This window comes from Zingiber officinale, chromosome 2B (genome assembly GCF_018446385.1).
Source record: "Zingiber officinale cultivar Zhangliang chromosome 2B, Zo_v1.1, whole genome shotgun sequence".
Taxonomy (NCBI): domain Eukaryota; kingdom Viridiplantae; phylum Streptophyta; class Magnoliopsida; order Zingiberales; family Zingiberaceae; genus Zingiber; species Zingiber officinale.
In genome coordinates, this window is record NC_055989.1 from 20,547,603 (window position 1) to 20,563,723 (window position 16,121).

General features: G+C 37.0%; 1 protein-coding gene across 5 annotated transcripts; it reads left to right on the plus strand.

The window, feature by feature from the left end:
• The first annotated feature begins 269 nt into the window (after positions 1–269).
• Positions 270–11,616, plus strand: LOC122045464 (pentatricopeptide repeat-containing protein At1g53600, mitochondrial-like). 5 transcript variants are annotated; one of them, XM_042605698.1, is made up of 5 exons: positions 270–2,813; positions 4,796–5,027; positions 9,346–9,406; positions 10,293–10,398; positions 11,146–11,616. In XM_042605698.1, the coding sequence occupies exon 1, from the start codon at positions 310–312 to the stop codon at positions 2,371–2,373; it is 2,064 nt and encodes a 687-aa protein (XP_042461632.1). In that variant the 5' UTR covers positions 270–309; the 3' UTR covers positions 2,374–2,813; positions 4,796–5,027; positions 9,346–9,406; positions 10,293–10,398; positions 11,146–11,616. The 5 variants fall into 5 exon arrangements, with proteins under 5 accessions (XP_042461632.1, XP_042461629.1, XP_042461631.1 ...); XM_042605695.1 differs by having other exon boundaries at positions 10,298–10,398; XM_042605697.1 differs by lacking the exon at positions 4,796–5,027.
• The last annotated feature ends 4,505 nt before the right edge of the window (positions 11,617–16,121 follow it).

Consider the following 16,121-nt stretch of genomic DNA (forward strand, 5'->3'; position numbering starts at 1 on the left):
TCGCAATTAGTAGTCTAGCAGGGGTAAGGTCCCACCCTAACGAGCCAATAGGCACAAGGATTAAGTTAGTGAGTTAATCAAAACCAGAAACCCAAACTAATGAAGCAAAACAAATATTTAGGTTTATAAACAATTTTTTTTGTTTCAATTTATTTAAAAATAAATGTTTGAAAATTAACACTATTCAGCTCCAACCAATTTTAGAAAATAATAAAAAAAATAAATATATTTTTCCACCCAGCAAAAAATAGGCAGAGTTTCATCTTCTTTAAATAAATTTATATCATCGAAGGTTTTAGTGGGCGACTTATGCTGCCTCGGTTGATGCTCTCTTCCGCCGAAAGAAACACTGCGCAGACCTGCCGCCGCTTGTCCTTCAGCTTCGCCCGGCCATCGCCGCCGCTCTCCAACTTTAGAATTCCTCTGGAACCCTCCTCCCGCCGTCTGCTGCTCTCCTGTAATGCTCAAATCACCCGCAGCGGGCGCCATGGCGATCCCCTCGCCGCCCAGTCGACTTTCGACCGCATGCCCTTCCGCGACGTCGTCTCCTGGACGGCGCTCCTCACCGCCTACGCCGATAACGGCCAGATCTCCGCCGCGCGGAGAGTGTTCGACGAAATGCCCAGCAGAAACACCGCCTCCTGGAACGCGATGATGACTGCCTATGCGCGCTCCTCCAGACTTGCCGAGGCTTCCGAGTTGTTCGCTCGGATGCCAGGCCGGAACGCGGTCTCCTACGGCGCCATGATCTCCGGATTCGCCAAGAACGGGATGATGAAGGAGGCCGAGGAAGTCTACCAGGCGATGCCGCGGAGGTGGCGCGACCCGGTAGCTACGCACGCTTTGATATGCGGGTACTTGCGGGAAGGGAAGCTCGATTTGGCTACTCAAGTGTTCGAGGCGATGGAGGTGAGGGATGTGTTTTCTTGGAGCTCGATGGTCGATGGGTATTGTAAATGTGGGAGGGTCTGCGACGCCAGAGAGCTATTCGACGCAATGCCTGAGAAGAATGTAGTTTCTTGGACTGCTATGATTCAAGGGTGCGTAAGAAGTGGAATGTGGGAAGATGGTTTTAGACTATTTCTACAGATGCGAAGAGAGTGCGTGAGCTTCAATTCCATGACGCTATCTGTCATGGTTGATGCTTGCTCTGCACTGGACAGGATAAGAGAAGGGATTCAATGTCATGCTCTCATCTTGGCTCTGGGACTCCAAAATGATGTCTTCCTGGGCAATTCAATTATTGTCATGTATGCAAGAGCTCGTTGGATGGATGATGCCAGGAGGTCATTCAATTGTATGAGCATAAAAGATTTGGTATCATGGAATTCATTGATTGCCGGATACATCCAGGATGATGCATTGGAAGCAGCAAATGAATTGTTTGAGGCAATGCCTGAAAAGGATATTATTTCGTGGACTTCAATGGTAGTGGGATTTTCCAAGAGAGGGTGGATTTCTGAGTCTGTTCGTCTATTTCAAGAGATGCCTGAAAAAGATGAAATTGCTTGGACTGCTATCATCTCAGCATTTGTGGCAAATGGGAAACATGAAAATGCAATACTATGGTTCAATTGCATGGTTGATGAAGGGTTTAGGCCCAGTGCTCAAGCATTGAGCAGTGTGCTTAGTGCCTCAGCTAACCTTGTAATTCTTGACGTGGGAATGCACATTCATGCATGCACAATCAAAACAAATCTAGAGTCAGACGTGGCTGTTCAAAGTTCCTTGGTCTCAATGTATGCAAAATGTGGGAGTGTGACTGATGCCTATCACATTTTCTTGTCAATTGGTGAACCAAACCTAGTAACAGTAAATGCCATGGTGACAGCATTTTCTCAACACGGTTTAGTTAAAGAGGCACTTGAATTGTTAGAAGACATGCAGAGATATGGCTGCAAACCTAATCATGTTACCTTCTTGGGGATTCTTTCAGCTTGTGCTCATGCAGGTTTGGTCGATGAAGGTTACAAGCACTTCAAATCCATGACAACTTTATATTGTGTAGAACCAGGACTTGATCATTATACTTGCATGGTTGATCTATTAGGACGCTCAGGGTTACTCAGAGAAGCAGTTGACTTGATCAACTCACTGCCTTTGTCTCCTCACTCTGCAATTTGGGGAGCATTGCTTAATGCCAGTAGTATTCACTCTCATCTGGAATTTGCAGAGCTAGCAGCCCAGCGACTTTTGGAATTAGAACCAAACAATTCAGCAGCTTATTCAGTTCTGTCAAATATGTATGGTTTGGCAGTGAACAAGAAGTCTGAAGAAAGAATGAGGATGACACAGATGTCCAATGGTGTGCGGAAGACTCCAGGATATAGCTGGGTTATTTTTGACAATGCTTTAAGACAGCTAAACATGTAGCAAGTACCAGATGCAAATCATACATGATTCACAATTGTGAGAATGTCTCATCTTTTCTGTAGAAGGGCATTTTTTCCCCCTTGAAAAATGTCTTCGGTTTCCAATTACCTTGAATTACTCAGCATTCTGGTAGGAAATACTAGACACAAAGTGGCAAATTTGTTAAGCTAAAGAAGAATCAACTAGAGTCATATGATTGGTAAATTATTATCCTCGCCAGATATGGTGTTTATAGGAATTCCCAAAAATCTGCAAGATGATAAACAGGATTACTTCACTCTGAATATGTTTTACTTTAAAATGTCATTTGGGTGGACTGCCAGAAATAAGTGATGATGCTCTATCTTATGTATTGATGCGGTGAAGGTGTTTCTCTCTTCCTTTGATATTGTGCTGTTGCCTGGTGTGAACTCTCTTCTGTTGATAATGCTGGAATTGAGGTGGTATTCTCTGTTCTGTTGACATTTCACTGTATCCTGAATTCTACTTCAGTTTCTGCATCCTAGTAAGAATGCACTTTGTTCCATGTTCCCCTGAGTTTATGTTTAACTAACTGATTTTTTTTTTCCGGATTTGTTCAGATGTCAAGGACAGCATAATACAACTGAAATTATTTAGCCACTTACGTAGGAAACTGCTCACGTACAGTAGCAAGGACAATAATCCTCTGCCGCATGTTGCCATATCATGAAATTTGCTCGCATGTTATTATCAACATTGCCATATTAATTTCATGCTCGTGAATATATATATTTGAAGTTGTTAGGAACTCAATAATCAAACAATAGAAAAGATAGTTTTGACTTTTAGCTACGAAATAAAAAATGTGAGTAGACGTGATATCCTTGCTTCAAAATCATGTTTCTGTGGTCTAACATCATCATTTTCTCTACATTTAAGCTGAGTTTCTCAGTTCGCTCCATCCTGTCAACTCCCACATTGATGTCCCTATCTAGCTTCTAGCCTAAGAGCTTGCAGAACTTGTAGAGCTCTCATCCAACCTCAATAAATCCACAATAAACCTAGCACAATCAATTTGTAATCTCCTTCTAACCCAGCAGAGGTAGGTGAGGTCATTACCATCGTTGTAGACACACTGACTAGTCACTCTTGAGATACTGAGTCAAGGATGTAGGCTAAATTGCCTTTGTTTACTTGATATTATATCATGTGTCCATTTGAGGCCCACAGCATATGAGAATGGAAAAAAAAGAGTAAAAAAGGACAATATTTGAAGAAAAAAAGAAGAGAGATTGAACAGTGCAAAAAGGAATGATTAAGAAAATGAGCTTATTCAAGGAGAGAGAAATAATGATGAACAAATAAAGAGATAGCACTAATACTCTAGTATTAGCAAAAAAAAAAAAAAAAGGAGAATAAAATGGTCAAAGGGGAATAAGAGATCTTAAATACTTATTTTTTCCTATCTCCTCTTTGTCTCAGTGACCACTAATTTCTTTCTCACGTTTGAAGAGATATGTTGAAAATGATAAAAACTAGTCATTCTCTTTTGACCTAGTCCTCTTTATACCCCTCTAGATAGAGATTTTGTTTGAGCAAATTGAGTTTGGAACTTAGAATGTGCATACACAAGCAGGGAGAGGCTTAGTGAACATGTCTACCAATTGATTAGAGACGGAGATGGATAGTAGTTTGATGTGTCCTCCTTTGGAATGCTGTCGACTGAAGTAGCAATCAGTTTCTATATATGTTGTTGCATATAAGAAATTATTGTGTGCAACTTGTGTTGCACATTGAGTGTTATGGTAGAATGGTGTGGGATGCGTTCTCTGTTGGTTGCAACTTTGAAAAGAGTCTTCGTCTCTCTTCTAATAACCTCTTTCTCGAGTAAATGATAAGAGTTTATATGGTCTCCTCTCAAACATCCTTGTTTCTTGAAGTAATATCATCCTTTATGAATCTCTCACTATTAACTCCTCTATATTCTGGAAACTTGAGAATTTTGTGGTATACTTAACTTGAGAGGATTTAAGAAAGAATACTATATGCCTTTTTGAGATTATCATTGACATGTATTCTGAACACTCTTTCTTGAAGCTTATGACTTATAGTCTAGCCTTCTAAATCTTTGAAGATCAATACAGAGCCTTGCATCTTTAAGCCATTACAATAGTATCACGTCTTCATCTCCATCATTGTCAACTTGACTTGTGATCTAGTGAACTTGACAAACATTGAACCAACCTCAAGTGATCAAACTATAGGAAAAACATTGGTTGCCTATGGACCAATTTCCTTCTTTTTTGTGAGATATTTTCCAATTTATGTAGAGAATTGAACTTAGATGATATTGATACCCGAACTTGAGGTGGAGTGTTAGAATTGCTACTACGAATGGTTAAAGTCATAGTTACATGCTGAATGTCCCACACTCCACATTTTTTTTCTTCTAATAATCTAGGTGTTTGGGCCTTCAACTCAACAAATCTTGGAGGCAGACGTCTTCCCCCCCCCCTGGTTCGCCTATAGGGTAAATTCCGAAGTGCAAGCGGCTCCTCCCATCGTTCCAGGTTTTTCATCCCACTGGAGGAAAATGCTCTACAATGTGCCATAGTTGGGATTCAAACCATTGGTGGTTGGGTAAACTGCTGAACCATTCCGGGGTACCTCCACACCCCACATTTAGTTATAGGGTGAGTCATTCTTTCTAAATAACTTTAATTCTTCCCAACCATGTATTAACTGGAGGGATAAGATCTATGTGGTCAAATTCCAAATCATTGGGAGTACATACGATTTAATGATGATGATGTCAATAAACATCCTTTGATTAATATATATTATCCATTTAGAATTGTTTTGTATAATCAATATACAAGGTTATATACACAGGTGGAGTTTATTGCCCACACCGCCTCGACAAAAAAAAACAAAATTATATAGTTTTTACCCTAAGTCTAAACGCTCATCTCCTTCCCCCTCTCCGCGGCAAGCAAGCACTCTGCAACAAGCAAGCCCTCCGCACTCCACAGCAAGCAACCCCAACGCACTTCGGAACAACTAGCAAGCAAGGAAACTCAAAGGCAACCCTAAACTTTTTTCTTCTTTTGTTCAACAAAAAGTGTTAGCAGCCGTGTCACCATCTTTTTTGTTGAACAGAAAAAAAAAGTTGAGTTCCCTTTGAGTAAAGGTATCATTTGGGGTGGGTCGGGTCGGATTGAAATTTTTTTAAAAAAAATCTCAACCCGAAACTAGACCCAAATCCGAATTCAACCCGAAACCCCTAACCCGAACCCGAATAACTCGAACCCGACCCAAATAACATGAATAGTCTGATTCAAAATGTTTTTTTAGCTATTTTCCCAATAGTTCATCACTTTTATCTCAATACTTTATCATGATCATACTAACATTGATATATATACATAAAAATATCTTAATTTTTAAAATAAAATTTGATTTAATTCTAAAAAAATCACTAAGCCCTAAATTTGGGTCAACCCGAATCCGATCCGTATCTGATCCGAAAATTTTCAACTCAAAAACCCTTTAACCCGAACCCGACTCGAATCCGAAAATTTCCAACCCGAACATGATTTTTTTTAGGGTTGGGTCGGGTTCATTTTTGACACCCCTACTTTTGATCTTCCTTGCTTGCTAGTTGTTGCGGAGTACGTTGGGCTTGCTTGTTGTGGAGTGCGGAGGGCTTGCTTGCCGCGAAGAGGGGGAAGGAGACAAACAAAGACTTTAGAGTATAAAATATATAATAATTTTTTTTTGTTTGAGCCTAATGTGGGGCAGTTGCCTACACTGGCCGTGTAACCTCCACCCGTGCTTCACACTCCACAACAAGCAAGCTCAACGCACTCCACAACAACTAGCAAGCAAGAAAGCTCAAAGGTAGCTCTAAACTTTTTTTTCCAATTCAACAAAAATGATGGCGATGCGGCTGCTCGCGCTGCCTTGTGAAGTATCCTCCTAGCGGCCGTTGCTGCCTAGCCAGACAGACGTGATCGCGATCGCTGTCCTGCCAACTGCCAGGCAATGACGCAGCTGCTGCCCCACCAGGCAGCGACGTGGCCGCTTGCAAGGCGACCACAAAAGCACTTTTTGAGTCCAAATCAATTTAGCAAATATGTTCCATATTTGTGTTCTGTTGTTTCCTATTCTTCCCCCTCTATTGGCAAAAAAGTGAAGATCAAAATTATTCAGAGTGACATTTACTTGTTACATTGATTGAATTCTTTTGCTATGCTGCTATTTTCCTATTTGGTTTCTGTCTTTCTGGGATGTGTAATCTCTGTATCGAGCATTCAAAAAACCCATCTTTAAGGTTCCTGCAGCAGATTTTTCCACCTTGCATAATTTTGTTTAAACCATCAGGCGCGTTTAGCTCCTTTTGGCCTTCCATTCATTAAAGCGTCAATATTCTTCCTTCACTGCTGCTACCTAAATACTATTTTGCTATAATCCATACTTTGTACGCTTTCAATAACCCCTGTAGAGATGCTGCTATGTCTATCATATTTCTTATTTTTTCTATGATAGATTGCTTAAGTTGTGCATCATCAGCATTTGATTGTTATATGAAATGGACTGCAATCGTGCTCACGCACTGACTTAGCTTTAATAAGTTGGATCTCTTTCGAAACAGGATAATAGTTTTCATTGGAACTGCAATCCGTAGTTAGTATTGGGTTTGATGAGTTTGTATCCAAGTCAAGATCTTAAAGTTCACATTTTCAAATATCTAGTTTGGCTGATTATAGGCAACATGAAGACTTTGTTTTGACTTTAACGATATCTACCTTCCATACTTTTCCCCCAAAATATTATTTCCTTCCATTAAGATTGAATGTTTTCCTCCTAATTTGCACATTCATAAGCTCTGCCCCATAGTTATTTAAGATGTGAGGTGCCCAAAAGCGCATAGGTGCTGTGGGGCTGAGCCGCTAGGCGCAAAGTGAGGCGTACGCCTTATTGAACTAAGACATTTTGAGTATAAATTTTTACAATTCAAACATATATAGTGAATTTCTGTCAAAATATTTCACTAATAAAATTTAAATATTTCATAAACTATTAAACAATAATGTAAATATAAAATTTACTATTTAAATATTGAAATAGGTTATCCTCATAATCAAAATCAAACTTCAAATTAAAGAAAAAAATAAATTTCAAATATCTAAATCATCAAAATCTTCATCTTCTTTCTCAGTCATATATACATCATTAAAATTAGCACTAATGTGGTGTTTGATTTCAAAGAACAACACTGCATAAGTGTTGGTTGGAGGGAGGGGTAAAATTTTAACAAGAGGAAAATTGTACATTAAGCGCATTTCATTCAAGTATTGCACTCACTGCTCAGATGCCTAGGAGTAACTAGGCGTGCGCTTTTCACAACTATGTTGTGACCAATATTGTTGATCATTCTACGTTGTTAGTTGTTTTTGAAGACTATTATACAATTAAGCAATAAACATGAGTCTTATCTATGGTAATAGATGGTTTTAGAATTTTCAGTGTTTAAATTTGGATTGTTGTTTTTTTTTTAATTTATTTTTAAGAGAAAATCACTATATCTACAATGCATAGATTTTTTAAAAGAAAAGATCCAGAATTAGAAGAACAAAACATTGAAGATGTTAAATTTGAAAATTTTGATTACAAGATTTTATATATTTTTTTTACTTTATTAATTATATATATTATTGCCTACGCTGATTAATATCCTAGCTCTGCCCTTGGCTGTATAGGTTTGATTATCTGGTACCATGCTTGTTCTTTATGTTGCTAAGATTGGTATTACAGAAATATTTGAACTCTTGCTACGAACAAGGTAGAGGTGGTAGACTTAGGTAATTCCATTTCCAAGGGTCAGGATCCAATAGCAACAAGCAAAGAGTAGGTACAAGTAGTTTTTATACTTGGACCATCTATTTTTTCCTTGTGTATATAACCAACACGTGCCATTTCAAGATCATCAGATTCATTGATCATGTTTTGAAAAAATGAAAATAACCATCATCAGAAACACTTGATTTATTGAAGTGGGGTATTGTACTTAGGGGGCGTTTGGTTCTTTATTAGGAATAGGAATTGGAATTGGAATTGGAATTGGAATGAGAATCATAGTATTGTGGAATGAGAATGGATATGAGCATGGATATCACTCTTAAAAATAATGTTTGGTTAGTTGAATATTTTCTATCGGAATAAATTAAAATTTCCTTTTTTACCCTTAAGGAAAATAAGAGAAAAAAAATAGATGTGAGAGAAAGTATGATGAGAGAGAAAGTGTGATGGAAAGAATGAAGAGAGGGAAAGTGTGATGAGAGAAAATGAGGAAAGAGAGTGTAATGAGAGAGAGCATGATGAGAGAAAATGAGACAGAAAGTATGACGGGAGAGGATGAAGAGAGAGAAAGTGTAATGAGAAAAAATGAGGAGAGAGAGTATGATGGGAAAGATTGAGGAGAGAGAAAGTATGATGAGAGAGAAGTGTGATGAGAAAAAAAAGAGGGAAGAGAGTGATGGAAGAGACTGAGGAGAGGGAAAGTGTGTGATAAAATAAGGACAGAGAAAATATGATGAGAGAGAATAAGGAGAGAGAAAGTGATAAAAAAATATATATATTTTGATATTTGATATTAAGGGGGGAAATTTTAGTTTTAGGTCAAGGGTATTTTTAGAATAAAGGAATATTTTGATGGTTGAAAATAGAGTAATGACTCATTGAAGGGGGAGGGACATGGGAATGAGTCATTACCTAATTATAAGGATTCATTCCCTTATTTGTATTTCCATTCATGTAATCCAAAATTAACAATGACAATCAATAATTGTTATTCCCATTCCCCACTCTTATTCCCCTAAACCAAACACCCCCTCAATTCAGAGAAGTATCACACCTAGTATATAACCTTTTAATTTTAAATTCTTTTACCTTCGTCTAGGACTAAAAACTATCACAAGTCTCTGATATTTATTGAATTATCATTTTCAGGGAAAAAGACTACCTTCATTGACGATCGCTGATGATAAACCTGACGGTTTTATGTGGACAGGTGTGTGAAGGCGCCATTTTCCTTTGTAGATTTTTATTGCCTGTCAAAATTCCAAAGAATATTCAAGTCTTCCTATCCTTTTTTAAAAGGCATTTTACCGAATCAAATTTATCCACTATTTCCCTTTTTTTGGTAGATGAGATGCATCATAAGTTGCCTTCAGTTACTTAGTTCAACTTTTATAACTTTTCTTCACCCATCCAAAAGCACTGTGAAGAGTCGTTGCAATGTTCTGTACAGTCTATGGTTTCATTGGCAATTTGAAACGTCCAAATTAAGAACACATCAACCCATCAACCTGTCTCATCAAAGCAGCTAAGGGGGGTAAATTTTTTATTCCCTAAGCTGCACTTCATGAAATTTAGTTACTATGTATGTGTTTAGTTTGGACTATCTTGTGTGCTTTGAGAAGCAGGCAGGATGAAAAAGTAGAAGAAGAGTTCATCCTATAATCTCAATTCTTTTCTGCTTACTATACGGAACAGGGATGGAGAGTTTAAAAAGTGACTCTGTACCGTTGCCACCCCTGTGGTTGAGATTGGTTCAATGTTGCTAGGTTTTCTCTGTGAACTTGTTTTCCACCATCAACCAACATCATGCCATTAACGCACCTTGTTACAATAAGCCATTTATTCTTTGTTGTTTTCTTCTCTTTCTACCCTGCAAATGAAGGCAGTGTCACATCAAGTAGCATGCCAGACTTCAGCAAACTATATATGCCTCACATTTCACGTGAATTTAGCTGATTTATGAGGTTGTCATGTTCAAGAACAATAAATTCTTTTTATGTTTTTTTCCATAGCAACAGTTTTAGATGACTAAGTGACAAAATTTTACTTTTTGTTCATGTCTGGATGACGTTTTTGGTGCATTCCGTGTTTGTAAGGGAAGTCCTGAAATGCAAGATGTCTCCAATTCTGAAGGAAAGCAACAAACCTGTCAATGCACGTCAAATTAAGGCCATCCAAGTCAAGCACAGCAAGCAAACATGTGTATGGTCTCAAATTTAATAATTTGGCTTCACATGAATTATGGTATATGTTTTACTATTATTTAATGTTGATGTCATGCTAAGATTAATTTGGCATCATGAAAACATTTCCTTTGTTAATTCACAAAATTAACAACTGTATTATATTTACCAGTAATATGGCTTAAGATTAGTGTAGTTGTTTTTAAATAGTTGAGATAAATATGATGTGTGCATAGATATTATCAGTGATAGGGCTTAGAAATATAGTGGCTAAGTAGATGCTTCTAAATAGTTGGACCAAAAAGATGGAGGATAAATTCTGTATAAAATTGTTGTTATGAACACAAGTTCCAAACATAGTTATCAACAAATTATAAATAAATATTGCTTCTTTGTTGTAAGGTATCATGGTATGAGAAAAAGTATCACACCATAAAATGAGATAGTTCCTTTAATTTATTTTTTCCATTACCAAAATAAAGTCTCCCTTGCCTTTGTCTTCCCAATATAATAGATCCTTCCTTGGGACTCCGTATTGACACGAGCTTTGCTCTGTCTTCCCAAGTGCGAACAAGAGGCTTCAGTGGGCTCATTTGAGACACAAGCCTCTCCCATTCCCAAATTAACCCTCTGCTTGCTTAGCCACTTATTTTTCTTAATGAGCTTAAATTACAATGGTATTTTTAGTAATATTTTTCACTTTGATGTGCTTTAAGGTATCCCTCATCCCTATAAAAATCCTCCCCCTTCCAATATTTTGCAACAGGAGTCAAGTTATCGAAAGTTCATAGAAAATGGCTGGACTGCGATATGCTTCCTTCTTCGCTGGGGTGGCCGCGAACTCTCCACCACCGAAGGTTCCATTCTCAGCAGTTGCACCATGGCAACGTGTAAGTAGCGTTCGGAAGAGATTGGCTCGTTCAACAACACTTGATACCATTGTTGAGGAAGAGAGTTTGGATTTTAAAAAGATCACCTCCCAGTTAGCTGCCGCATCGACCCCATCTACATCAGGGGCCAATGGCAATGCGGCTACATTGTTGCTTTTCTCTTCTCCTTTTATGATGTTGCTTGTAGTTTTAGCATGGGTCTCAAGGAACTAAATGTAAATTGTGGTGTCCCTGCGGTGAGTGGTTTCAGATGAACTCTATGTTTTAGTTGCTTGGGTTAAGAATATTGATGGCATCCTAACTTATAACATTTGGCAAATTATAAAAATCGCTTTGTCGTGAGTTTATTTGCATTTGTACAATACAAATGAATTTTGGCGTTTACTGTAACATTCATGATTTCTTGATTATTTCTTACATTTCTTTGTACTGTAATATTCTTTGATTCAAATTTTCTGATCATTTATTTATTTATTTATTTATTTTCCAAAGTAGGTCAACAAATTGTATAAAGATTTAGATATCATATTATGTCAAAACTAATCTGTTTAGTAATCTTACAATTTATGTTAGATTTTAAGTATTATCTTTCCCTTTCAATCTATATTTTTTTTTAAATAAAAGCCACAATTCTCTTTCATTAATTGTCTAGATTTTTTTTTTTTTTTTTACTTTTAGTTTCCCCAATCTTTTTTATACTTTCACGTTTATAGATTTCCATTTTCTCATAGATCTTCAATTTTTTAAAAAATATTTTAAGTTTAAGGTTTACAGTTTTCATTGGTTATTATGGTCAAAGTATAACAAATTTGTGGTAGTAAAAATAGGTGTTAATGTTTATCCTAGGTGTCCCTTACAATATGTTTCTATATTATACGAAGAGAAATAAATTATGGATAATTACTAATCCGAGCAATGATCAATACATAGGAGAGGGCATGAGTCTTGCTATTAGTTAGGAATTGACCCCCGACCTCACGATGATAATAAACCCTAAATCCTAGATCAATGCATAGGGGAGGACAGAACTTGGCTATTAGTCAAGAATTGACTCCCAGATCTTATGATGATAATATTTTATGTACTAGTCAATTGTCTATTTCAAGGGTACTCGTATAACATATTTGTGATATGTTATTCGGTCAGGATCTAGTTAGAGGAGTGTTTATGCAACTCAATTGTTATACAATCCGGCTGAAGTGAATGGGTAAATGGTTCACTTCACTAATTGTTACAATTAGTTGAGGTGAAATGCCTGCTCGCGTAGGGAAACTACTATTGGCAATGCTAAGACATTATATTGATATTTTTTATACAGTAGTGTTCGTTGTGCTCGTCTATAATTAGTTAATACACAATGGAAAGAAAATTATAAATCAAAACACAAGAGCATAAATAAATACAAACACAAACCAATTTACATGATTCAGAATCTTCGATTCCCATTCCACGGCCTAATCCTAATGATACTTCACTAAGCTCTGTTGGAGACGAAGAAACTTCTTACTGCACATTTTCTTACAAACAATATAAGTCAAATATAAGTGTACAAAAGAAATCCAAACAAACAAGTTTACATAAATGAACTTAGCTTTGTTTGCTGTTGATCGCTTTGGTTTGCCTCTTGAAGGTCCGAAAAATTAGGGTATAAACGAGCAAACCGCTCGAGAGTTATTTGAGTCTCGGTTTGAAAAAAAGTTCATTCGATTAAGTTAATGAGCCAAGTTCAAGTTTGATTTCAACCTCCAAAATATTATTGAGCCGAGTTCGAACTTAATAGTATTTGATTTATAGACTCGTAAACATGTTCGTTAAAAGGCTCGCAAATATATTCGTTAAGAGCCTCGCGAGCGTGCTCATTAAGAGGCTCACAAATGTGTTCGTTAAGAGGCTTGTGTGTGTATTAACGAGTCGAGTTCGAACTTAGCTCGTTTAACTTTTAAATGAGTCATTTTCAAACTGAGTTCGAGCCGTTCGTGAACTATTTAATTTCATTACAAACCGAGCTCGAACTTAAGAATTAAAGTTCGAATTAAACTTGAGCCAAGCTCAAGCTTATGCAAAACGAATTAAGCTCAAGCTAGAGCCTTTTACTGTTCGGCTCAGCTTAGTTCGATTACACCCCTGTCGAAAATGTTGTAAACTCTTCTCTAAAATCCTAATAATCAACGTGAAATCCTTCTCAAAACCCTTCTTTTATAGCATTCAAGTCAAAGTTGATTTTCGCCTAACAATCAACTGCTCATCATCATCAGTTGATTACTTCACTGAATTCGACTGTTTCACCTGTAAAATCGACTCTTTCTAACTCAGCTTTGACTACCATAGTTAATTATTATTGTTCATCAATTGACTATTGTTATATCAGTCAAGTTTCCTACTTAACCCAGAAATCTTTTGTTCACTGCAATAATGACAACAATTGACTATTACTCTTCATCAATCGACTGACCAGTTGTTTAGCAGAGTTTCAAACAATCTATTTGCTGCAACAGTGCCATCACTCGAATCCCTCACTTGACTGATACATCAGTTGACTAATAAACTCTATCAATCAATTAATCAACAACAAACCTCCTTAAATTCCCTTAAATCCTGAATTTAGGGTTTATGGGTTCATCAGTGATAACCATGATTTTGTTACATTATTTTGATTCATAATGCATGTTTTTAATGATCTTGTTCATAGATAAAACCTATGTTTACATCATATTTCATGCATTACATTTATTTTGGACTTAATTGTAAATTAGCTTATAATATGATATTTGGTGCTAATAGTTGATATATTCTTTGTAAGTATCAAAAGGATCATAATCCAATCAAATCAGATCAGATCAGAATTGCAATCAAATCTAGGGCTAAACAAGGCGATCAAGCTTTAAAAGCATTATGGACCGTTCATCCAAGATTGGAGCCAATCAAGCCATCAATTGAAGATCCGACCCATCCAACCTAATGAATTGCAGATCTTAGCCGTTGATGAAGATCCGAAGCTTTGGTTCCAAATTTGAAGTCATCCAGTCGTTAGATGAGATCGAAGTAATTTGGACCGTCCGATCAGATTGGGAGAGGTTTAAAACCTGAGAAGCTACAGTGCATTCATTGAGCTCGGCGTTTCTCGCGACATCCCACTGTTCATCCTTCGTCCCCGATGCTCCCCTTCCACAAGCCAGATCTATGAGCGAGTCTTCTTCATCGCCGGTGATCACTGAGCTGTCGTCGTTCGTTGTCCGAAGTCAGAGAGCGGTAAAGGGCATTCCCCAGTCTGCAAGTTGAATTTCTGATCTACAATCCAGATCGAGGGCGTTCCCTGATTTGTGATGTCCATCAGCTGATCGTGAGCTCGAAGGGCGTTCCCAGAAGCTTCCGATTCATTTCCAACTTCCACTTCATCTGCTGCACTCGATGTGATATGATCAATCGATTGAGTGACGCAATTTCTAGAATTCAGCACCTGTTCTTCATGTGATGAGAGAGCCATCCAGTCTGTGAGCTCGAAGGGCGTTCCCAGAAGCTGTGACCATGGGCTTGCACTAGCTGGTAGCTTGGTTCTTCGCAAGTGGTTGCTTGATGGGCGTTCCCAGATGCAACTCTGTTTCACAGCAGAGAGGAGATGTTTGGTTCGGGATTTGGGTTGTGGAATATTATTAGTTAGTGTTTTCTTTTCATTTCTCATACATTTGCTCAGATCTGATGATCTGAAAGTTAGATTGCAGTTTAATTCTTAGTTTGAATTTCCTATTTTGTTCTCTACAAATTAGTGTTTAGTTTCAATTTATAGATTTATAAAACCCCCCTTGTTCGATTCATTAGATTTGTGTGATTGTGTTCATGTTTGATTGTTGAATGAATCATTTGAGATTTTTAGTGTTTACCTCTATTAAACATTGTTGAATGTGATTGAGAATTGAAGACTTGGAGATTGAGTTGAGTGTTGAATTTGATTGTGATGGTGAATAAAATGTTAATTTCAGTTTTGAAATTGAATTGAGTTTAATGGATACTGTAATTGTGAATTGTAGAGATAGAAAATTGAATCATTTGTTTCAATGATGCATTAGAATTTGAATCAATTATGCTCAATTGTTGTTAACTTGATGAGGTGGAGTTTAATCATGTTTAGATGAGAATGATCCTTCTTTGATTCAATTCTTGATTTAATTAGATGAAAACAATTTGTAATGTAAGTCAAATGGAAGTGCTTAGTTGAGCTTATTGATATAAGAATTCAATTTGAATCAATTTTAGATTAGCACACATTTACTAGTTATCCTTGGAAAAATACGACTTGAGACTCCTTACTATAGCACTTATCTTAGTTTATTTGGGTTCCCTATTTTTATTAATTTGGAACGCCTAGTGACATGCAAAACGACGACTATCAAATTTTGGCATCGTTGTCGGGGAGTATAACTAGTAGTGTATTTATTTTGGACTGTGCATTGATTGGATTTCTTTGTTAGCATCTTCCTTGATTTGATTGTTTATCTTTTGTGTTTTCATGTTGGCTTATTTTTGAATTGTTAATTTCTTTAATGTTCATATATTCATGTTTTTGAAACTTTATGTTCTTGAGTCTTCTAATTTTGAGTGTTAGTGTTGTAATGTAAGAACAGGAGATTTCTTTAGCATGGATCCATATTTTTAGAATTTTGGAGGTGAAATGGAGAATCAGTATTTTCAGCCTGAGTATCAATTTTACCCAATCATGAATCAACAAAATAGGTATGAATCATTTTCAAATGCTTATAATGCTAATTGGGTGGATCATTCACATTTCAGGTATGGAAGTGCACAAGGACAATTTATTGAGCCATATCCAACTTACCAGAATTCATACGAGTTTCAA